Source organism: Herpailurus yagouaroundi, unplaced genomic scaffold (assembly GCF_014898765.1).
Source record: "Herpailurus yagouaroundi ecotype Mexico unplaced genomic scaffold, PumYag 160, whole genome shotgun sequence".
NCBI classification, from domain to species: Eukaryota; Metazoa; Chordata; class Mammalia; order Carnivora; family Felidae; genus Herpailurus; species Herpailurus yagouaroundi.
The window spans coordinates 21,051,131-21,076,456 of record NW_024412401.1 but is presented as its reverse complement, the minus strand read 5'-3'; the positions used below and the strand labels follow the sequence as shown (position 1 = coordinate 21,076,456).

Here is a 25,326-nt window from a genome sequence, read left to right as displayed (position 1 = left end):
TAACTTGGCTTGCTCATGCCAGTTAGAGAAGGGAGATACTCCTCTGCCTAACCGTGGGTGGCCTTAGTAAATATTGAAAAGAAGTTGCCAAGAACAGCAGCAAACCTCTCTCCTCTTCTCAGGAGCTCTCCCTGCCCTAATCATGGCCAAGTAGACCACCCCCAACCCCAATCTAAAAAACTAAATCATAAACAACCAGGCTCTTTTTTCTTCTTTCTCCATTTGCCTTACACCAACATGCTTGAAAATAAGCTACAGAATTTTTATAGAACTATTTCAATTACAATACCAAACAAACATCAGTCTAGGTCCCTCTTTAAAGCAAGCAAATAGGGTCGCCTGGGTGGCTCAGTCAGTCAAGCATCCGACTCTTGATTTTGGCTCAGGTCATGATCTCACAGTTTGTGGGGATCAAGCCCTATGTCTCACTAATAGTGCAGAGCCTGCTTGGGATTCTCTCTCTTCCTCTCTCTCTGCCCCTGCCCCACTCACATGTATGCACACTCTCTCTCTCAAAATAAATAAACTTTAAAAATAAATGAATAAGTAAAGTGAGCAAATAGAGAAAAATTGCTAGATATATAAAAAAAGATATCAAGTATTGTACCTTATTACCAAGGTTACTAGAATCTAAAAAACGGAGAAATAGTAAAATCCCAAAATGTATATTCTAAATAATATTCAAAAGTCAATCCATACATAAACTTGGGGAAATACTCAAAGCAGGAAATTTACTCTCAGATTAAAAATCAAATCAGGAAAGATTGCTTTGAGAACCATCCTCATAAGTCTCGGGGGGAAAAAAGGAATAAAGAGAGAAAGAGAGGGAAGAAATGGCCAGGAAATCAAATAAGCTTATATAGCAGACATTCTAGAAGTAGAGAACAGAGCCCATGGAGAAATGATCATTAAAGAAATAAAGAAGGGCACCTGGGTGGCTCAGTTGGTTAAGCATCCAACTCTTGATTTTGGCTCAGGTCATGTTCTCACAGTTCATGAGTATGAGCCCTGCGTCAAACTCTGTGCTGACAGTGCAGAGCCTTCTTGGGATTCTCTCTCTCTCCCTCTCTCTCCGTCCCTCCCCCCATCCCCTCTCAAGATAAATAAACTTAAAAAAAACTTCCCTGAGCTGAAGAATTCCATCTTTAGATGAAAAGTCACCCTGAGTACTAGGCAGACTATTTGAAGAAGCCAGAGCAAGCCATCTAGGTACACCCAGGTGAAATTTTGACATTAAAAATGTGATGTAAAAATATATATATAAAGGAACTCAAATGTTACAGTCATTATGTAAATAGTCTGGCAGTTTCTTACAAAACTAAACACATGCTACCATATGATCCAGCAATCACACCTCTTGGTATTAACACAAAGTAATTTAAAACTTATGTTCACAGAAAACCTGCATACAGATGTTTACAGCAGCTTTATTCTTTTTTTGTGTATATTTATTTTCGAGAGAGAGCACAAGCAGGTGGAGGGGCAGAGAGAGAGATGGAGACACAGAATCTGAAGGCGGCTGCAGGCTCTGGGACAGCTCAGAGCACGACACAGGACTCAAACCCACAAACTATAAGATCATGATCTGATCCGAAGTTGGGTGCTTGGCTGACTGAGCCACCCAGGCACCCCAGCAACTTTATTCTTAATTGCCAAAACTTAGAAGCAACCAAGATGTCCTTCAGTAGGTGAATGGATAAATAAACTAAGGTACATTGAAACAGTGGACTATTATTCAGCACTAAGAAGAAATAAGCTATCAAGCCATTAAAAGACACGGAGGAAATCTTAAATGCATTTTGGTAAGAGAAAGAAGACAATCTGAAAAGGCTACATACTGTATGAGTCCAACTATGTGATATTCTGGAAAAGGCCAAACTATGGAGACAAAAGAATCAGTGGCTGCCAGCGGCTAGAGAGGAGAGAGGAATGAATAGGCGGAGCACAGAGGCAACAGTGCCATTGCCAGTGTTTAGGGCAGTGAAACTATTTCGCAGGCACTATCCTGGTGGGTACATGTCATTATACATCAGGAAAGCCCTTACAATGTACAACACCAAGAGTTAACCCTAATGTAGACTATGTACTTCGGGTGACTCTGATATATGGATGCAGGTTCATTGATTATAACAAATGTACCACCATGGTGCCAAATGTTGACAGTGGTGAAGTCTGTGCATATGTGGAGACGGGAAGTATGTGGGAGATTTCTGTACATTCCACTCAGTTTTGCTGTGCACCTAAAACTGCTCTAAAAAAAAATAGTCTATTTTAAAAAAGGAAAAGGAGGGGCGCCTGGGTGGCTCAGTTAAGTGTCCGACTTTGCCGCAGGTCACGATCTCATGGTTTGTGAGTTCGAGCCCCACGTTGGGCTCTGTGCTGACAGCTCAGAGCCTGGAGCCTGCTTCCGATTCGGTGTCTCCCTGTCTCTCCCTGCCCCCTCCCTTTCTCACACTCTGGCTCTCTCTCTCTCTCTCTCTCTCAAAAATAAATAAACATTAAAAAAATTTTAATAAAAAAAATGATCCTACAAATAACAGGAGCTGTTCAAACTGTCTCAAAGAATAGAGAAAGAAACTTTCCTTTTTTAATCTATAAAATTTACTTTATAAAACTAGCATAATAATCCTGATACCAGGGGCGTCTGGGTGGCTGAGTCAGTTGAACGTCCAACTTCGACTCAGGTCGTGATCTCACAGCTCATGAGTTTGAGCCCCACGTCAGGCTCTGTGCTAACAGCTCAGGGCCTGGAGCCTGCTTCTGCTTCTGTGTCTCCCTCTCTCTCTGCCTCTCCCCCACTCAACACTCTGTCTCTCTCTCTCTCAAAAATAAATAAACATTAAAAAAAATTTTTTTTAATAATCCTGATACCAACCCTGACAACTATAGCATGAAAACACCATAGACAAACATCAAAATTCTAAAAAATGAATACCATGTTTGTATCCCTAGCAGAATACTGAAAGACTAATACTCCATAAGCAAATACAGTTTATTCTAGGAATGTGAGGGTGGTTTGATATTTTTTAGAAATCTATTGTTGTAATTAACTATATAAATAGGTAAAAGGAGTAAAACCATACAATCACCTCAATAGATGGCAGAAAGACATTTGATAAAATTCACTATTCATTCCTGATAAATATACAAATGAACAAAAAAATAGAAGTGTAGTATTAGAAGGATACTCTCTTAATATGATTAAAAAGAAAAATATCTCAAACCAGTAGCCAACATCATGACTGTTGGTAAAAAAAACACAGATGTTCTCATGAAAATCAGGAATAATTAAGAATGTTCACACTCACCACTTTAAAAAAAATTACTTTTATTTTTAATTTATTTGTATTTATTTATTATTATTTTGAGAGAAAGAGAGAGCATACACACACACAGGCAGGGGAGGAGCAAAGGGAGAGGGAGGGAGAGAATCTTAATCAGACTCCATACACAGCATGGAGTCCAACTTGGAACTCAATCTCATGAACCAACCATGAGATCATGACCTGAGCCAAAAATCAAGAGTGGGACACTGCTGAACTGACTGAGCTACCCAGGTGCTCCTATGCTCTTTTTTTTAACTGTGTTAGGTAAAAGTGGTAAGAGAAACATCTGGGTGGCTCAGTCAGTTCAGCGTCTGACTCTTGATTTTGGCTCAGGTCATGATCTCCCAGTTGGTTCATAAGATCAAGCCCCGTGTAGGCTCTGTGCTGACAGCATGAAGCCAGCTTGGGATTCTCTCTCCCTCTCTCTCAGCCCCTCCCCCTACTAACACACTCTCCCTCCCTCAAAATAAATAAATAAACATTTTATTAAAAAAAAAAAAAAAAGAGCATAAGGGTGCCTGGGTGGCTCAGTTGGTTAAGTGTCTGACTTTGGCTCAGGTCATGATCTCATGATTCATGAGTTTAAGCCCCACATGGGGCTCTCTGCTGTCAGCACAGAGGCAGGAGCCTCAGGTCCTCTGCCCCTCCCCTGCTCTCTCTCTCTCTCAAAAATAAATAAACATTTAAAAAATAAAATAAAATAAATTTTAAAAAGAGCATAAAATAAAAGGCAGAGATCATGAATTGTATAATTGCATACCTAGAAAATTTAAACGATTTTGCTAAAAACTATTCACAAATAAGAGGTTAATAAATAAGATTATTTAAAAACAAAAATACAGGGACACCTGGGTAGCTCAGTTGGTTAAGGGTTCGACTTTGGCTCAGGTCATGATCTCGCAGTTCACGAATTCGAGCCCCACATCCGGCCCTGTGCTGACACCTCAGAGCTTAGAGCCTCCTTCGGATTCTGTGTCTCCCTCTCTCTCTGTCCCTCCCTCGCTCGTACTCTGTCTCTCTCTCTCTCTCTCTCTCTCTCTCTCTCTCTCAAAAATAAACAAAACATTTTTTAAAAAGGGATAAATTAAGCAAGAATACTAATGGTGGGGCAAGGAAGAAATAAAACATTCTGCTGAGGAAGGAAATATGTGAGCTTCTTCCTAGGAAGCCCAGGGTATCTGTCTGAAGAAGAATCTGAATTATTACAGAAAGAATACAAAGAAAAGGAATTAATGGGCAATCTTTGACATTCAAAACGGCCCTTTTCCTTGTAAGTCAAGCCATTTTTTTGAGAAGGTTTTCTAAGTTCCTTTTTCTCCCCCTTTCAACCTATTGAATCAGGAATCAAGCTGAGGACCCAGGCCACCGAGGTCCCCCACATTGTAGAAAGCTACCCACTTCCACACATGACAGCCGAATAGCAGAGGTTTGAAGCTCTAAGGTAGATGGGAGCCGTGATATCCAGGGCCAGGGGAATACTGGTCTCTTCTGGCCCCACGTGGTGATGGAAAAGAGAAAAGAGACAGAAGGAGGAGGAATGAAGTATGAAATATGTGAGGTAGCCCCCAGGGAGTTCCAAAAATAAGTGGTGAGACTGTGGGAAGATGGGGTTAGAGATGAGTATATGGAAACACTGACATCACTTGAAAGGAAAATACAGTCTACAAAATCTGGGAACATAAAAATGTGACCTTATCTGTGCGTATAGGGCAGTTAGCGCTGGGAATGTTTGCGTTGTAACCCTAAATATATGCACAGACAAGTCTGGAGAGCTATACAATGTGATGTTAACAGTGCTTCTCTCTGAGTGGTGAGGTTACCAGTGATTGATTTTTATTCTGGCAATCTATATTTTTTAAATTTCAACCATAAACATCTACCTTGTGTAACAATAAAAGCAACAAAAGTTATAGCTTTAGAAAAAATATTCAGAAACCATGCCCACCCAAATAGAATAGCTCTGAATACCAGCCCAGCAATCTACCTCATTCACTAAAGATCAGTCAGACTCCAGAATCATAAACTCAATTGGTGCCAGCTTAAATATGCCAAAAAGTATAAGAAGTATACCAGATTGTCTGTCCTCAGAAATGTGTGAGAGCTGATTAATCCAAGGGGAATGCTCTTCCCCAACTCTCCTGGATGGTATGCCCATGAGCATTTAGACATGAATGTGCAGATAAACAGTAAATTTTCTTGAGCCTCAGTTTCCCCTTACGCACTATGAGAGAAAGACTGGGGACAGATTGAATCTGTACAGTCTAAGTTTTTTTCCTTCCTGACTTCTCGAGTCTCTGTAACTTTCTGAAACCACCACTGAAAGATAATTGTGACCCTTAGAATTCTATTTGTTTATTTAACTAATATCTATTTAATCAAGCCCTGAATTCAATGCTAAGGCTAGGGAGAAGAAAGACATAGTCCTTGCCCTCCAGGAGCTTTTTACCTTGAATAGGAGACCGATATAGAAATGATTACAATGTACCAGGTAAATTCTGGGACCTAAGTGTTCACAAGGCCCCAGCAAAGTGCAAAAGAAAGGGTCATTCATAAGTAATAAACTTCTTTCCCTTTTCTCCCCAACCTACTATTTTAATAATTGCTAGAATAATTACACCTTACAAATTGATCTGACTTGAACCTCCCACAACTCTGTTATTCTCATGTTACATATGAGGCACAGAGCCAGGAAGTGGCAGGGCCAGAATTGAGCCCAGGCCTCCCTGGCCCCAAAGTCTACCTCTAACCCAGTCCTGGACTGAGAGATGGAACTGAATGAGACATGATGCCATCCTTTGAAAGAGAATCCATGTCTTTGAGAATCCACAGGAGAGGAAAAAGAGAATATGGGAAGATAATGGATAGAAAAAGGGAAGAGTCTTTCAAGACTTTTGCCCTACAAATTTGAAAAACTCCCGATTCAGGCTTATGTAGAACATCCAAAGAGATAATAGATTCCTGAGGGGCTTTCCAACCTATCCTTCACTAAAAAAAAAAAAAAAAAAAAAAAAAAAAAGACAATAATAAAAAAAATAAGATGGTTGGATAGATGAATTCATATGTGATAAAGCAAATGTGGCAAACAGTTAACAATAGTTGAAATTAGATTTTAAGTATATGCCTATTCACACTACAGTTTTTATAACCTATATATATATTTGAAAATTTCCACACACACACACACACACACACACACACACACACACAATGTTGTAGGCAGGGGGAAATAAGCAATAGTTGGGCAGGGAAGTAGGAAAATAGAGTTTTCTAGTTCTGTCTCACTTGATAGCTATTAGCCACATGGCAATTGAACACATGAAATGTGGCTAGTCTGGGTTGAGAGAGTCTGTATATGTGATATAGACTTCAGATTTCAAAAACTTAGTACACAAAAGAATGGAAAATATCTCATCAATAATTTTTATCCGATTCACAGGTTGAAATAATAATTTTTATGTTGGATTAAATAAGAATATATTTTTAAAGTTTATTTTGAGAGAGAGAGAGAGCAGGGGAGGGGCAGAAAGAGAGAGAGAGAGAGAGAGAGAGAGAGAGAGAATCGCAAGCAGACTCCATGCTGTCAGCACAGAGCCCTACTCGAGACTTAATCTCACAAACCATGAGATCACAACCTAAGCCGAAATCAAGAGTTGGATGCTTAACCAACTGAGCCACCCAGGTGCCCCTAAAATATATTATTTAAATTAATTTCACCTGCTGCTTTTTACTTTTTTTAAAGCTACACATTTAACTTACACGTGCACCCTGTGTAGCATTTCTACTGAACAGTGTCACCTAGAGCATCCAGTCACCACAGATCCTATTCCTTTGCTCACTCACACCTGCTCTGGATCACGTCCTGTGCCAGGGCAGGCAGGGATGAATCATAGTCACAGCCTCAGAGAGCTGAAGGTCTAGGTCCTGGAGACAAGCCAAGACAGACTTGAAAACACTATAGGATTTCAGTATCTAGGTAATCTCTGTGACTTCCTTGCTTATGAGTGTCCACATGGTGCCTTTTTTCTTTTTCTTTTTTTTTTTTTTTTTTTAGACTGAGGACAGAATCTTCTAGAGTACATTTAGAAATATGTGGGGTGTTTGAAGTGGTCAGCATTTGGGGTCAGCATTTCATATGCAAGAACTAGGGAAGGTAAACATTCCACATTGAGGACAGTCCCATACGAGGAAGAAATATCTTGTCCAAAACACCAGTAGTGTACCTGTTGAGAAATCCAGTAGAGGAAGAATGACATACCTGTTTCTACCCTCTGGATAAGGACTCTGAGGCCTGTTAACCAACCCACACTGAGGTAGCACCATTATTTCTGTGGAGGCAAGAACAAGGAGTTTCCTGGGGTACTGAATCTCATAACACAATTCTGTATCTGCTGAAAGGTAGGAAAATTACCCTGGGACAGTTAGGGACACCCAAGGGTTCAGCTCCCAGTAGGAAACCCGTCTGATTATGAAGACTGCCAAAGGCAGTGTTCAATTAGCCCAGCCTAGTTAACCATCTGGGAGCCTGTACCCAGAGCTCAGGGCACCACTCTCCAGCATTAGGCTGTAAAATGCCACAGGGACAGACCACTTCTGGAGGTGGTACCCAGTGAAAATGATCCATCCCTCTGGTCTGATCTCTGGGGGCCAGAGCTATGGGAGATGAGGAGTGTGGGTGGGTGTGCCACATCACTTCAGCTGAAGGACAAGTCCCCAAACTAGATCCCCAGAAGGCCTTAGCTGAGCAACAGGTAAATATATAAGAACTCAGAGATAGATGAGTATCACTGCTAGCCTGTGAAAGGATCAGAAATCCCTTCCTAGAACAAGGTGCAGTGGTCCAAGCAAGAGATGATAGGTGCATGCATCACAATGGTATCTAGGAGAAAAGCAGGTAGAACAAACTCAAAATATATTATTGAGATGGAAGTAAGACAACTTTCTGACACATCTGATGAGGAGAATTAAGAAGTAGAAGACAAGTATAAATCTAGGGATCTGGAATGAACAACTGAATAGTAGAACAGGCAGGAATAACTTCTTGAGAAACTGGCCAGTGAAGGGGAGAGGAGAGATGAGGCAGCAGCTGCAGGAGGAAATTATGTCAAAGAAGGTTTTATTTTAAAGGTGCAAGAAGATTGAGCCCTATATTCCATGGGAATCACCAAGGGAGAGAGGTGACTCATGGAATGATGTTTCTGTGGAGGAGAGAGGGATCAGGGTCAGGAATGGAGTAGAGTGGGATATTTTGAGATTGATTCCCTGTCTCAGTGCCTGGTGTCATGAGCCATGAGCCTCTAGCCAACTAGACAGCTGAAGTGACCCTCCTTAGACCTCATTCCTTTTCCTTTCTGTTAACATTAAAAATATTTTTAAGCTATGTGCTATTTACTACAAAAGTCTAAAAAACGGTGATAGAAAAGTTGAAAGCAAAAAGATAGAAAAGATATGTCAAGCAAATACTAAGCAAAAGAAAACTGGTATAATGTTAATAATAGATAAAGTAAATTTTAGGGCAGAAAAAATTCTAGAGATAAACAGGATCCATATACAAATACAAAGGATTATTTTCACCAGCAGGATACACCAATTATAATGTTGCATGCTCCTAATACTCAGTGAAGTGGTACAATAGAGTTTTCTAGTACTGTCTCATATGGTCGCTATTTTAGACTTTATAGAACTTTATAGAACTATAAGGAGAAATCAGTAAATTCACAATGAAGAAAAGGATTCTAACACATATCTTTTCATTATTGAGAGACCAAGCAGACAAAACAATCAGTAAGAATTTAGATTCGAATAAAGTAACTGTGAAGCTTGATAAAATGGACATATATAGAAACACTGCCCTCAGCAGAGAAGACATATTCTTTTCAAGTACACAGATACTATTGATGAAAAATTGCCAGAAAGTAGGTCGTAAGGCAAGTCTCAACAAATTTTAAAGGATGGGTATCCTACAGACCATATTCTTTGACTACAGTGAAATTAAATTAGAAATCAAGCTGAGATAAATTTTAAAAATTTAAGGTTTACCCAATGACCTCCATTTGTTTGGAAATTAAGAAATACACTCTATAATAATTATAATAAAAGAAATAATAGTGGAAATTACAAATTATTGAGAACAAGAGAGAAATAGCACATATCAAAATATGTAGAGTGAAATCAAAGGAGTATTTCTATTAGGAAAATAAAGTCTGAAATTTAACAAGCTTAAAAATTGAGAAGAAAGGGGCGCCTGGGTGGCGCAGTCAGTTAAGCGTTCGACTTCAGCCAGGTCACGATCTCGCGGTCTGTGAGTTGGAGCCCCGCGTCAGGCTCTGGGCTGATGGCTCAGAGCCTGGAGCCTGTTTCCGATTCTGTGTCTCCCTCTCTCTCTGCCCCTCCCCCGTTCATGCTCTGTCTCTCTCTGTCCCAAAAATAAAATAAAAACGTTGAAAAAAATTTTTTTTTAAAAATTGAGAAGAAAGCCAAAGTGAGTAGAAGGAAGAAAAAAATAAAATTAGAGTGGATATAAATCAAATAGCAAATAGAGAAACAATAGGGAAAAATCAACAAAATCTAGAGTAAGTTTTTGAAAAAACTACAATCAACAAATCCTGAGCTAGACTAATAGAAAAAAGTTAAAAGACTCAAATAAATAGAATCAGAAATGAAAGAGGAGACACTACAACAAATGACAGAGAAATAAAAAAGAACATAAGGAATTACTATGAACAATTATACACCAACATATTGCATAATCTAGAAGAAATGGATAAATTCTTAGAAACCCATAACGTATGAAAACTGAACTGAAAAGAAATGAACAGACCAGGAGCGCCTGGGTGGCTCAGTCGGTTAAGCGTCTGACTTCGGCTCAGGTCATGATCTCACGGTCTGTGAGTTCGAGCCCCACGTCGGGCTCTGTGCTGACAGCTCAGAGCCTGGAGCCTGTTTCAGATTCTGTGTCTCCCTCTCTCTCTGCCCCTCCCCTGTTCATGCTCTGTCTCTCTCTGTCTCAAAAATAAATAAACATAAAAAAAAAATTAAAAAAAAAAAAGAAAGAAAGAAACAGACCAATAACAAATAAGGAGATTGAATCAGTAACCCGAAACCTCCCACCAAAGACACACTAGGACCAGATGGCTTCACCTGTGAATTCTACCAAACACCCAAAGAAAAATTAAAACCAAAAAAAGAAAAAGAAAAAAAAACACAGAACAAGAGAGAACACTTGTAACTCATTTTATGAGGCTAGCATCACCTTCATACCAAATGGAAACAAAGCTGCCACAAGGGAAAAAACAAAACAAAACAAAACTAATATCTAATATCTAACTAACAAGCTAATATCTAACTAATCTCTAACTATCTAACTAATATCTAAACTAACAAGCTAATATCTTTGATGAACATACATGCAAAAATCCTCAGTAAAAATTTTAGAAAACTGAATTTAAAAACATATTAAGAGATTATATAGCACAACAAGTCAGATTTATTCCTGGAATGCAAGGATGGTTCAACATACAACAATCAATCAATGTAAGACACCACATCAACAAAATGAAGAACAAAAAACACATGAACATCTCAATTGATGCAGGAGAAGCATTTGACAAAATTCAACACTATTTAACTATAAAAACACTCAACAAAATGAAAATAGAAGGAAACTACTTCAACATAATAAAACTCATATATGAAAAACACACAGCAAACATCATACTCAAAGGTGAAAGACTGAAAGCTTTTCCTCTAAGATCAGGAACAAAGCAAGGATGCCCCCCTTTCAACGTAGTACTGAAAGTTCTAGCCAGAGAAATTAGGAAAGAAAAAGAAATAAAGGCAACCTAATTGGAAATAAATAAGTAAAGTTATCTCTATTTGAAGAAAATCTGATATTTAGAAAACTCTAAAGACTTCACAAAAAAAGCTGTTAATGCTAATAAATGAACTCAGCAACATAGCAAGATACTACATACAAAAGTCAACACACAAAAATCAGTTGCATTTTTATACAGGAACAATGAACAATCTGAAAAATAAATAACAAAAATAAGTCCATGTACAATAGCATCATAAAGAATAAAAGACTTAGGAATTAACCAAAGAACTGAAAGACTTGTACAATAAAAAAATACAAATATTGCTGAAAGAAATTTAAACAGGCATAAATAAATAGAAACACTTCCCATGCTCCTGGATTGGAAGACTTACCATCCTTTAAATATCAAAACTACCCAAAGTGACTTACAGATTCAGCGCAATCCCTATGAAAATCCCGAGGACATGTTTTGCAGAAATAGAAAAACTCATCCTAAAATTCAATGGAATTTCAAAGGATACTGAGCAGCCAAAAACAATCTTGTAAAAGAAGAGCAAAACTGGAGGACTCACACTTCCTGATTCCAAAACTCACTACAAAGTTACAGCAATCAGAAGAGTGTGGCATTGGCAAAAGGGGGGGGGGGGGAGAGAGAGAGAGAGAGAGAGATCTATAAACCAATAGAATAAAATAGCCCAGAAATAAACTCCCACACATATGGTCAAATGATTATTGACAAGGGTGCCAAGACCATTCAATGGGGAAAGGACAGTCTTTGCAACAAATGGCACTGGAAAAACTGGGTATCCACATGAAAAGAATGAAGTTAAACCCTTACCTAAAGGGATCCCATACCCCCAAATTAACTCAACATGGATTAAAGACCTAAATGTAAGACCTGAAACAATAAAACTCTTAGAAGAAAGCACAAGACACAAGTCTTATAACATTAGATCTGGCAATGACTTCTTAGATATGACACCAAGAACATAGGTAACAAAAAAACATTAGACAAACCGGACCTAATGAAAAATTTTAAACTTTGTGTATCAAAAAATACTATCTATAGAATATAAAGGCAACCTACAAAATAGGAGAAAATATTTGCAAATCATATATTTGATACGAGATTAATATCCAGAATCTATAGAGAACCTCTAAAACTTGACAACAACAAAAAAAACAATTTAATTCAACAGTGGGAATAAGATTTGTGTCAACATTTCTCCAAAATGATATATGAATGGTCAATAAGTACATGAAAAGATGCTCAATATCACTCATCATTATGGAAATGGAATTGAAAACCACAATAAGCTACTACCTCATGCCCATTACAATGGCTATTACTAAGAAAGAAAACAGAAATTAACAAGTTTTGGCAAGGATGTGGAGAAATTAGAACTCTTGCATGCTGTTGATGGGAAAGCAAAATAGTACAGCCACTGTAGAAAATAGTACGAAGCTTCCTCAAAAAAATTTTTTTAAGTAATTGCCATATCATCCAGCAATTCCACTTTGAGCACATACCCACAAAAACCAAAAGCAGGGTTAATATTAGCCTAGCAGCATTGTTCACAGCAGCTAAAACATGGGAGCAACCCAAGTTTCCATCAACTGATGAATGGATAAGCAAAATGTATATATACATACAATGGACTATTTGTTAGCCTTAAAAAAGGAAGAGATTCTGCAATGTCTACAATAAGGATGAACCTTGAAGGCATTATGCTAATTGAAATAAGCCAGTCACAAAAAGACAAGTACCATATGATTCCACATAGTAGGCTCATCTTCTTATTTACAATTCCCTATTGCCTTGTCTATGAATTCAGTTTCCATTTACTACTCCAGGAATGATGATACAGGAGCTGAAGGAGTTACTGAGAGGATTTCAGCTGGGCTTGGTGGCTCCCCATTCCTCCTGGGACTTTTCTGTGAGTCTCTGGTTCAAGCATTGACAATTACTGACTCAGTTGGAAGGCAAGCATCTCTGATGCCCAACTACCTGAACCTGCCTGCTTGCTGCCAAGTTAGAGTCCCTAACCAGTCATCCTGATGGTTGCCTCAGGCCCTTCCCCTTGCTCCTGGTAACTGTTGCCTCTGAGCTGAGAACCCCCAAAACCACTGTCCTTACTGTAGTAACCCCTTCCTTATTTTGTTTGGCTGTGGTTTCCTCTAACAATCCAATCTCATTTGCTTACCATTTTCAGCAATTCCTCGACATTTCTGGTCTGCTGGTAGCACTGTCTCTGATTTTTCAGTGCTGTTAAGAATTTATTTTCATTTAAACATGTAAAAGTTTTATCTTCTACAACTTTTGGGGAAGCCATCCATACAAGTGTTGAGTTTCCAAACTTGGCTGGTGCCAAGGATTCAAGATCTTACTTTCTGGACCAAAATTGATATATACTTCTCTGACTTGTGGGTTTATTGATATGAAAGGCATCCAGATTCATAAAAGTGAAGGTATATTTGAGGTTTTGGCCTCATTGAAAATGACATAAAGATAATTATAAAGCTTAGAGAAAGGACATATTAGTGAATAGACTGCTGGATTCTGAGAGAATAGATTTTTTTTTCTTTAATTTTTTTTAACGTTTATTTATTTTTGAGACAGAGAGAGAGACAGAGCATGAACGGGGGAGGGTCAGCGAGAGAGGGAGACACAGAATCGGAAGCAGACTCCAGGCTCTGAGCCATCAGCCCAGAGCCCGACGTGGGGCTCAAACTCAAGGACGGCGAGATCGTGACCTGAGCTGAAGTCGCCGCTTAACCGACCTGAGCCACCCAGGCGCCCCGAGAATAGATTCTTTTAACGTTTATTTATTTTTGAGAGACAGAGCATGAGCTGGGGAAGGGCAGAGGGAGAGGGAGACACAGAATCCCAAGCAGGGCCCAGGCTCTGAGCTGTCAGTGCAGGGCCCCATTCAGGGCTTGAACTCACGAACAGTTAGATCACGACCTGAGCCGAAGTCAGAAGCTTAACAGACTGACCCACACAGGTGCCCTGAGAATAGATTCTTTTAATACACATTTGGTCTCTTCCCTCAGTTAGAAGCAAGTAGAGCCCAAGGTGACAGGGTGCACAGCCACATAACTGGGGCACACAGATTTTATGTCCACTGGATTCCTTGATCTGTCATCCTGCCACCAGTGATCTCCCTAGGCCTGAGCCTTGGAATTCAGGGCTTCATAGCTGTTCCAACCACGTCCTCCCAATTTCCCAAAGACCATCGAGATTGGCCTGATGTCCACCAGGTGGAGCCCAGAAGCTAGAGGCCATCAGATCACCCCCCAAATCAATCTTGCATCTCTGACAAGAATAAAACACCAAGAGGCAGAAGGGTTTATCCCAGAAATATAAGAAGAGTTTGACCTTGGGAAAAAATATATATTGATGGAAATCACTTCATTGACATATTAGAAGGAGAAGAGCTCTAAGATCATGTTGGATACAGTAAAAGATCTGGATTAATGGAGAAACAAACAATATTCCTGGATGAGAAAATTTGATTTTATAATGATGTCAATACTGCCTCCCAAATAAGTCAATGAATTAAAGGCAAAATCTCAGAAAAGATTTCATGAAATTTGTCAAGATGACTGCAAAATGTTTCTGGAAAAGGAAATGTGCTAGAATAACCAAGATACTATTGAAAAACGCTAGTAAGAAGGAATTTGACCTAGAAGATATCAATATAGACTAGTAATCTACAGTAATTAAAACAGTATGGTAGGAGGACTGTAAGAGACAATAAAATTTATTTAAAACATAATACTATGGGGGCGCCTGGGTGGCGCAGTCGGTTAAGCGTCCGACTTCAGCCAGGTCACGATCTCGCGGTCCGTGAGTTCGAGCGCCGCGTCAGGCTCTGGGCTGATGGCTCAGAGCCTGGAGCCTGTTTCCGATTCTGTGTCTTCCTCTCTCTCTGCCCCTCCCCTGTTCATGCTCTGTCTCTCTCTGTCCCAAAAATAAATAAACGTTGAAAAAAAAAATTAAAAAAAAAAACATAATACTATGTCTAGAAAGAGATCCATAAATATATGAAAAATTAGTATTGGTAAACAGTGTTGCAACAAATATAATGCTAGAAAAATGCATGTAATCTAATGAACAGAAAACACATCAGAGATAGAGATATCCTGGTTTGGGGAGGGAGGAATGGATTACTCAGGAACATGAGGAAACTGTGGGGATGACAGATAAATTCTCAGTCTTGATTGCGCTGATGGCTTCATGACTACACGCTTATGTTAAAATTCATCAGATTACATGATTTAAATATAAGCAGTTGTACATCACTTATCTTTAATAAGACTAGAACAAGAAAGCATGCTTTAAAGCCATATTTACATATGATTACAAAATTGATCTTTCTATGTAGATATGCATATGTAAAGGACCAGAAAAATATGTAGATAGACACACATAAAATTAGAACACTGGCTACCTTTGGGGAGTCAGGGAGAGGGGCATGAAGAAGGAGTATAACTTTTACAACATACATTTTTGTATTATTTGCATCTTTTTATTTTTTTAAGCTTATTTATTTATTTTGAGAGAGACAGAGAGAGAACAAGTTGGGGAGGGGCAGAGAGAGTGGGAGAGACAGAATCCCAAGCAGGTTTTGTGCTGTCAGCATGGAGTCCGATATGGGGCTCAAACTCACAAATCATGAGATCTTGACCTGAGCTGAGATCAAGAGTCAGACGCTTAACTGACTGAGCCACCCAGGCGCCCCTCTTCATGGTTTTTTATTTTTTTTTTCTAAATTTTTTTTTCAACGTTTATTTATTTTTGGGACAGAGAGAGACAGAGCATGAACGGGGGAGGGGCAGAGAGAGAGGGAGACACAGAATCGGAAACAGGCTCCAGGCTCTGAGCCATCAGCCCAGAGCCTGACGCGGGGCTCGAACTCACGGACCGCGAGATCGTGACCTGGCTGAAGTCGGACGCTTAACCGACTGCGCCACCCAGGCGCCCCTTCATGGTTTTTTAAAAGAATGTTCTGGGGGTACCTGGGTGGCTCAGTCAGTTAAGTGTCCCACTTCGGCTCAGGTCATGATCTCACTGTTCATGAGTTCAAGCCCCATGATGGGCTCTGTACTGACAGCTCAGAGCCCGGAGCCTGCTTCCAATTCTGTGTCTCCCCCTCTCTCTGTCCTTCCCCCGCTTGTACTGCCTCTCTCAGTGTCTCAAAAAATGAATAAATGTTAAAAAAAAAAAAAAAGTAAAATAATAAAATAAAAGAATGTTCTATATGTATAGCTTGTATAAATACATAAAAAGCTAATACAGTCACTTGTATTTTAAAACAGTTAAATAAAAATCCAACAACAACAACAATAGTCAGCTCTGAAATAAAATGACCCTATTTGATAAGGAGGCCCTCCAGCCCACAGAGGCATGGACTCTGAGAACTAGAAGGAACCTCAAGGAGCAACCATCAAGATGCCTGTTTTGAGGTTGGAGAAGAGGAGCCAGGTGCAGTGAGAGGCACCCAGTCACTGCTTGACCTGGGCAGACCTGCTTTGCACTGAGGGAGATGCATTCAAGGGCAGACAAATCAGCGTCACAGAGCAAACCCCGGACACTGAGCCAGCTCCTTCGTCTCTAGAGCAGTTACCTTGTCTCTACAATGAGGGTGGGCCAGGATGGTAAATATGGACTCCTTGCTCTGATATCCTGTAATTCTGTTTGTCTCTTTTCATCTAGTTCCCTCCTCGTTACACTCTTTCCAGATTTTGCATTTTCTTGAGATCCTTATGACAGTTGAACCAGGACCTCTAACTCTCCTGGAAAGCACCCCCGCCTATCATTTGTGTACTCACCATTCATTAATGTTTAAATTTATTCGCGAGAACTCTTTATGTATTTATTTAACTGCTCATCCACTCACTCATTTACTCATTCTATAAACATGCTTGGGTCACACTGGCTGGGGACTGATCTGTGAGTGCAGATCCCAACCCTGAGTCACTTTCGCCAACTTTTTCACACCAATTAAGATTTCCAAATAGACTCTGTGTAATTGGGTCTTTGGGACATGATCCCTGAAGCACCCCAAAGTGTCTACACTGGGTACATTTCCCCTTCTCCCTCTAAATTGCCTTGGGGATTGCACAGTCCCTTGGCACATAGGGAGCTTTGATAGGTGCCTACTCCATTTGACCTGCCTGCTCCCTGGGAGGCTGTCGACCACGATCCGGGAGCCACCCGGGTCAGGGAGTCCCTGGGAGGTCGCAGTAAGCTACTGAGTGCCCTGTTCAGCCTTGAGCCCATCAGAATTTCCTAATTCCAACAAGTGTGATACTCTTCAGAGAACGTCCCACTGAATTTTGAGTACTTTACCTAATTCCACCCAATTCTAAAAGCTCTACTTAATTCTATTGAGTTGCAAACACGTCACTGAATTTTGCAAAAGTCTAGGCATGTGTTCTTAGTTGGGAAAGCTGAGTCAGTGTGAAACCCCATGTCCTGCCCACCAGGGTTCCCTGTGTAAAGGAGGCTTGGGCCCACTTCTTTGAACTGTGTTCTCCTAGTTGCAGCCAAAGAAGGTTCCTGGTCTCTAAAGTATATTCCAGGGAACAAGGGACATGAATCTGAAAAAGCCTCAAGGTAAGTAAAAAAATGGAGATATGGGGGCAGGTGAAGGGACCTTGGCTAGGAGTCAGGACCTCCAAGGAATTACTAGAACCTTGGCTTCCCCCTCCAACTCAGTGTGTGATGATGCTGGGCAAGCCCTTCTCTCTCTGGACCTCAGTCTCCCCATATGTAAAAAGGGGTTGGTCTACATGAGCTGTGAGACCCTTCCAGTTCTGCCAGACTGTCCTCCAGATTAGGAACAGCTCATGTTTGTCACCCAGCTGCTCACTCCCAATTTGTCTTAGCCCCATGAAATCACATCAAGACAGGAAGAAGTTGATGGCTTCAACTTGGCCTTCAGAACCTGGGGGAGGAGATGCCACCCCTGTGGGCTGGCAGGGTAGGCAACAAGCGAGAAGTGAGTGAGAGAGGTGAGTACCACCTTGAAAATGCCAGCAGGACTGTGCACAAAGGAGAGAGGGCTCAAGGTGACCCGGGAGAAACAAAGGAAGGCTCCCTGGTGGGGGTAGCATCTGAACTGGTTTTTAGGTAGCAGATGGCCAGGAGTAAGGCAGAGGCAGAAAGGACACTGTAGGCTCTGCAGACAAAGCTTCCTAGCCCTGCTTTGAGAACCAGAGTTCCATAGCATCCATACACATCCCTTCTTGGCCCCTCTTCCCAGAGGCCCTCATCCTCCAGCTAAAGGGGAGACAAAAGAGCAGGGAGAGACAGCAACTCAGCACACAGGCTGGAAAGCAGACAAGACATTAGAGCTGGTTTGGTGACCATGTCCCTGCTCTGATGTTTCTCTGTCTTCCTGGTTCAGTCTAGACAAAGTTTGCTCCCTACCCCAAGGGCTATTCCTTCTATACTGACATGTCCAGGGTCCCAGCTTGGTCTCCATTCATCCTAGTAGTCCTGCTTGGTCCTCTGAAGCCCTGGCCACAAGTCCAAGGATCCGTACTACCAGGTGTGTGTGTGTGTGTGTGTGTGAGAGAGAGAGAGAGAGAGAGAGAGAGCCCATGAGAGAGTGCCTGCTACACATATGCATACACTCACGTGGATGACCATACAGGCACATACATGAGCCCATGTGTGGCATATACACGCACAGGCACATATGTGCATACGGGGGGGGTCAAACAGTTGTTTGTACACACACATGGAGTTGGGGGCATATATGGGGACATTACGTGGGTGTATGTATATTGCGATAGAGAGCCAACAGCTGCTTATGTTTGTTAGTGACTTTAGGGGATAGATTATAGTATGTGGAGCCGTGCAAAGGAAGCTATGGCATGGCCCAACTACTGGGGCTTCGGGAAAGCACAGTGCCACCTCTATGCTGCCCACAGCCCTGGCACAGTGCCTGCTGCTATTGACACTCTGTTAAATAGAGGTGCCCCTCCATGAGCCCTGTCTCAGGTTTTCCCAGCCGAATCTTGGAGGGAGCTTGCGGATCACACTCCTCTACCCCACAATGTGTCTAGACACAGTCAAGAAAAGGCAAGACCTTCTATTTGAGGTCCCAAGACTAGGGCAGAGCCCTCCCTGCTGCAGAAGAGGCCCTTCGTTCCTGCAGTAGGACCCAGAGCCCTGGACCCTGTGTTTATTCTGTGTGAGAGCAAAGTGTCCACAGGGGCCACTCGCCTTGAACTTTGCTGGGTGGTGCAGGCCCAGTAATACCCAGAGACTCCATACTGGGAAGGATTTTTGCGACCCTTAGCATGGCTTAACAGAAAGAGAGAAAAAAAAAAGGAAGAAGTATGTCCATGGGAGAAGTAGGCTTCCTGTCACTAGAGGCCCGCAAACAGAAGCAGGATGAAGCTAGGCATGGGAATTGGAGATGATTTCTGCATAGAAATGGTTTGAATTTAGTGGCCCGGGAACATATTTGTTCCCCTAATGCCTAGCATGGTGACTGTAATAGGAGCTCAATCTCTCCTTCATTCTGGAATGGGTAAACACAGGAGGAGTAAAAGAAGGAAACTCTCATGCAAGTGAGGCACGGACAGGAACTGGTGCTCACTCTAGATCCGGGCTTGGACAGTGTGTCCCATGGGTTTATTGACATCTTGCAAGTGTCTGAAACACTAAGTACGTCCATGGGACATGTTGACTCATGCTCATTACCTGGTAAGAAGACTGAGGGGAGAATGTGGGAGAAAGATGTTCATCCATTGTGATAAAAGAACAACCAACATTTGGTGCTTGACAGAAGCAAATCTCTGCCGTGAGCATGATGTCAGTGCCATGCATTTGGGAGGACTAGATTCTAGGCCCACCTTGCCAGAGGCTTACGATGTGACCTCAGCTTCCTACCGTGCAATGAGATCCAATGGATTCACCTCTCAGGGAGTTTTCCATGCAGATGCCTTAGGAATTCATGAAGTCAAAGCAGCTCTAGCTCAGGCCCAGAGACAATAGGAGGTTTGAGGCCAGGCCAACTAGTCCTTCAAATTTCAGCTCAAAAGCCTGTGATGAAGGCAGATTCTGAAGGTCAATCCACACACAGTAGCTGACAAACAGGCCCTGTGGAAGGACAGGTTGGATGAGCCAACTGATAAGCTCAGAGATCAGCAGCCCCTCCAATGTGAGGCACAATGTATGCTTCATGCATGGAGACCAGAGCTAACCTGAAGACACAAATCAGATTTCTGCAGGCTGAGAAATAAGGGAAAAGGGCATTCCCAACAGTGGGAACAGTATAAAGCATCTCAGAGGTTCCTTAAAGCCAAGAGGAACCTCAGGAACCATCTAGCCCAGGGATTCTCAAGTGTGGCACTGTGGCCAGCAGAAGCAGCATCACCCAGACAAACTGAGTCAGAAACTCTGAGGATGGAACAACACAATCTGTATTTTAACAAACTTTCCAGTGATTCTAGTACACATTCATTTGAAGACCTCTGATCCAGTATACTTTTTTCCCCAAACTATGTTAGTAGAATACTTATGTGCTGTAGATTAATGTAAAAAGAATGATACCCATGGTCAAATAAGTTTGGGAACTACATGCCCTGTACCACTTTTGGAAAGCCACAAATCACATTGGCATATAAGGCTCTGAGAAGTCCTGCAGTAAAGAACTTTATTTACTTTCAATTAATCTAGTGGTATCTCAAATTAATTTTTCAGATTGCCTACTAACATTTCCATTAACACTCTCTTAGGGAAATGCTGATCCAGATCAATGCTCACTTTTCACGTGGATGAATTGCGGCCTAGAGGTGAGGTGTACAAATTGTCCAAACTCGAGGACAGACTGTGCATAAAAGCTGGAAAAGGCCCAAGCAATATACTTCAACCCAAAAGATGTTCTTTTTTTTAATGTTTATTTTTGAGAGAGAGAGAGAGAGCACGAGCAGGGGAAGGGCAGAGAGAGAGAGGGAGACAGAGGATCTAAAGCAGGTTCTGCAATGAGAGCACAGAGCCCAACACAGGGCTTGAACTCATGGACTGTAAAGTCCTGACCTGAGCCAAAATCGGATGCTCAACTGACTGAACCACCCAGGCACCCCAACCCAAAAGAGGTTCTGTGGGCTCTCCACCACCGTACACCCTCTTTCCCTCCATCCCAGCTGTGTGCCCCCCTGAGCACTGCAGTATGGAGCTGGTCAATAGGACAGAGATCTCTGAGTTCTTTCTGAAAGGATTTTCTGGCTACCCAGCCCTGGAGCACCTGCTTTTCCCTCTGTGCTCAGCCATGTACCTGGTGACCCTGCTGGGAAACACTGCCATCGTGGCAGTGAGTGTCTTAGATGTCCGCCTGCACACACCCATGTACTTCTTCCTGGGCAACCTCTCCATCTTGGACATCTGCTACACGTCCACCTTTGTGCCTCTGATGCTGGTCCACCTCCTGTCAGCTCAGAAGACCATCTCCTTTATTGGCTGTGCAGTCCAGATGTGTCTGAGCCTGTCTGCAGGCTCCACAGAGTGTCTACTGCTCGCTATCATGGCCTACGATCGCTACCTGGCCATTTGCCGGCCACTCAGGTACCCCGTGCTCATGAGCCACCGGCTCTGCTTATTCCTGGCGGGAACCGTGTGGGGCCTCTGCCTCTTCAAGTCGGTGACTGAGACGGTCATTGCCATGAGGTTGCCCTTCTGTGGCCGCCAAGTGGTTAGTCACTTCACCTGTGAGATCCTGGCAGTGCTGAAGCTGGCATGCGGCGACACGTCAGTCAGTGAAGTCTTCCTGCTGGTGGGCGCCATTCTGCTGCTGCCTGTACCCCTGGCATTCATCTGCCTGTCCTACATACTTATTCTAGCCACCATCCTGAGGGTGCCTTCAGCCGCTGGGCGCCGCAAAGCCTTCTCCACCTGCTCGGCACACCTGGCTGTGGTGATGCTTTTCTATGGCACCGTAATATTCATGTACATGAAACCCAAGAGCAAGGAGGCACGCGTCTCTGACGAGGTCTTCACGGTCCTCTATGCCGTGGTCACACCCATGCTGAACCCTGTCATCTACAGCTTGAGAAACACGGAAGTGAAGGAGGCTGCCAGGAAAGTGTGGGGTAGAAGTTGGACCTCCAAGTGAGGGACACCTGGGCTCTTTAGGGTAGTGGGTGAGGCCTCCTATAGGGAGGACAGGTGCGGTGCAGGGCTGTGTGGCTGGAATCTTCACCCCAGAAAGCCAGCATCGAGTCCCACTGGGGCCGCCACAGAAGGGCTCACAAAGCACCGCTTGGTTCCTCCCCTGGCATGGCCTGGCCAGCTCTCGGCCCTCCGCCTGCACCTCTACATCGGCTCCTGGCTGGCCTCAAGACTTCACTCTCAGTCTCCTTCCACTCTATCCTCCCCGGGGGATAGATAGAGGGGCCTCTAGATAGAGGGGCCTTTTTGAAAAGCACATGTGATCACACCCTCTCCTGACTGAAACCCAGTGGCTGCCCACTGCCCTCAGGACAAAGCATAACCTTCTCAGTGGGGCATTCAGGGCCCTCACAAGCCGGCCCTGCTAGTCCTGACTAACCCCTGGGCTCCTGCCCCATATTCCCCCTCCTGACAGCCCCACGTGCCAGCCAGGTGTGAGCCCCGGGATTGGCCAGCACTGCCCAGCTCTGTGCTCTTTTGGCTCTTCCCACGAGGCAGCACAACTCCACATGTAAAAGGATGGCCTGACTGTCAAGGGCCAGCTCGAATGCCACCTCCCCAAGAAGCTTTGCCCCTCCCTGAGCTCCTCCTGCTTTATTTTCAGTGTTACTATAAGAGCAAAAAAGGTAAGAATCCACTCTGGCCCCACAGCCCAGCCCTGCCCAACCCTAGCCTCCCATAGGTTTCTTAAATACATTCATGAACACATCAGTGTAGGGGTGATAGTGACAGAGCCTGGGGTCCTTCCTGAATCTGAGCGGAGCTAAGTTCAGAGATGACAGGCATGGTACCCAGGGAGGTGACAGTAGAGGAAGTGATGAGGCCCAGAATCCATGATTTCCAGACCCGTCTGGCCACCGGGGCACCCATCACCCTGAACAGCCAGGGCCTGTGTTCCCGATGTCTCTCTTGAGCATGAAAAGCAGCCTCTTCCATGCCTCCCAGCCCAGCATCCAGGCCTCACCTGGCTTTGGGGAGACTTGCTCTATCCTTCCTTACCTCATTGCAGGGATCCTGCCAGAGCTGCCCCTTCCTGGTGCTCAGCGTCTTCTCAGCTTTCCTTTCTGAGATCTCAGTGAGCACACAGCAGAAATGGATGCAGAGTCACAGGGCATCTCCCTTCCCTGCCCCCCTCTGGCCTCAGTGGTACTGTCTGTGTGATGGGGAAGCTAGCCTTGGCCTCCAGGAAGCAGTCTAGCTCTCCTGCCTGCCCCCCCGCTGCAGGAAAGTGGAATCCTTGCTTGAGCCCTCTGTTCCCTTCCAGTCCCTCTTTCTGCTTCCCATGTTGGTCAGAACAGAGGCACGGAGGAAAGAAGCACAGCCTGCTCGCTGAAGCTCAGCCCTTTCTGACCAGGCCAGAGTGAAGGCTGCCCACAAAGATGCCCAGCTTTGATGCCAGGACAAGAATCTGGATGTTATCAGGTGGGCATTGGGGGTGTTAAAATCACATTTACTTTTAGATTAGTGATTAGATATCATTTTCACCAATGAAATTAGTGAAGAACTTTTTTACTGTCCGTTGGTAATGAAGGTGCAGTGAAGAAGTAATGTCATCCACTGCTGGTGAGGGTGGGAATAAGTTAATATAAATTCCTGGCAAAATCAGCCAGAAGTATGGGGGCGCCTGGGTGGCTCAGTCGGTTGAGCGTCCAACTTTGGCTCAGATCATGATCTCATGGTTTGTGAGTTCGAGCCCCGCGTCGGGCTCTGTGCTGACAGCTGGCAGCCTGGAACCTGCTTCAGATTCTGTGTCTCCCTCTCTCTCTACCCCTCCCCTGCTCGCGCTGTCTCTGTCTCTCATAAATAAATAAATGTAAAAAAAAAAAATCAGAAGTATGAATCAAAAGACTTAAAAATTGCTGGACTCTGTGGCCTAACACGTCTACTTGTAGGAATTAGTCTAATATGATCATTAGAGGTGCAAAGATCTATGAATAAGGATATATATATATATATATATACGGACATTAATCACAGCATTATTTATAGTAACAGGAAGTTGTAAGAATCTTAACATCTAATCATAGAAGAATGTCCAAATAAATCTTGGTGGTGTCCAATAATAGAATATGATGCAGCCTTCAAAAAATTCTTATTTTCTGAAGAATATTTGATAATGGAAAATGCTCCCAATGTAGTTAAATAGAAAAAAGCAGAATTCACAACTTTGTATTCACTGCGATCCCAATATTATTTGTTTAAGTATTTTTGTTATGGATTTATGAATAAGTATGTATGCAAAAAATTCTGGGAAACTATGACAAAATATTAACAGTTTCCACTGGGTGGTGGGGTTAGATAGGATTGATAGGTTAAATGAGGATTGTTTCTTTATTTAACTAATTCCAATATTTCCAATATTTATAACATGAACGTGACTTAGAACTTAAAAATAAGGTGATTCATTTTTAAGAAATGGACGATCTCCTGGCTCCAGAGTAGAGCACAGATGAGAAGGCCTCCAGCCTGAGGGGCATGCAGTGAGGAAGCTGTTGCCATAATCCATAAGCCAGGCTCTCATGAGGCCTGACCAGGCGGGCAACCAAGCGGAGAGAGGGCAGCTGGGAAATATTTGGGATCTACAGATGACTACAGAGGTGGACGAGAGAGAGAATGGCTTTGTGGGTTGAAGCTTGGGTTTCAGGCTTATTTGGGTGGATAGCGCTGCTGCCCCTTGAGACAGAGATGGAGAAAATGAGAGCAGTGAGGGGATGGTGTTGGGTTCCAGGTGTCCGTGGGCAGCAAGAGGGCACTGGTCCATGACCATGTAGAAAACAAATAGTACCAATCTTCGAATGTTTTACTTTGACCTGTGATCTTGATAAAAATCCCAAAGGACAAGACATAGTATCACGGGAAAATCCGTAGCTGCCACTGTTTTAGTGAAGGCTGTGTTGTAGTTCCTTAACTGCGACAAGTTGTTATTCTTTATTATGAAGGAAAGGGAGGGGCACCTGGGTGGCTCAGTCGGTCAAGAGTCCAACTCTTGGTTTTGTCTC

General features: G+C 42.8%; 2 protein-coding genes across 5 annotated transcripts in view; one reads left to right on the top strand and one right to left on the bottom strand.

The window, feature by feature from the left end:
• Positions 1 to 25,326, bottom strand: part of TMEM8B (transmembrane protein 8B) — a 69,202-nt gene that overhangs the window by 8,322 nt on the left and 35,554 nt on the right. The window contains exon 14 of one of the 4 annotated variants that reach the window (XR_005792547.1): positions 19,520 to 20,260. The exons of the other annotated variants lie outside the window; for them this stretch is intronic. The gene's annotated coding sequence lies outside the window, so the exon portion shown is untranslated. Of the gene's footprint in view, positions 1 to 19,519; positions 20,261 to 25,326 lie in introns of those variants that run through there. 4 annotated transcript variants of the gene reach the window in all.
• On the top strand, positions 21,324 to 23,446 carry LOC121034659 (olfactory receptor 13J1-like). The gene has a single exon (XM_040481665.1). The coding sequence runs from the start codon at positions 21,333 to 21,335 to the stop codon at positions 22,269 to 22,271; it is 939 nt and encodes a 312-aa protein (XP_040337599.1). The 5' UTR covers positions 21,324 to 21,332; the 3' UTR covers positions 22,272 to 23,446.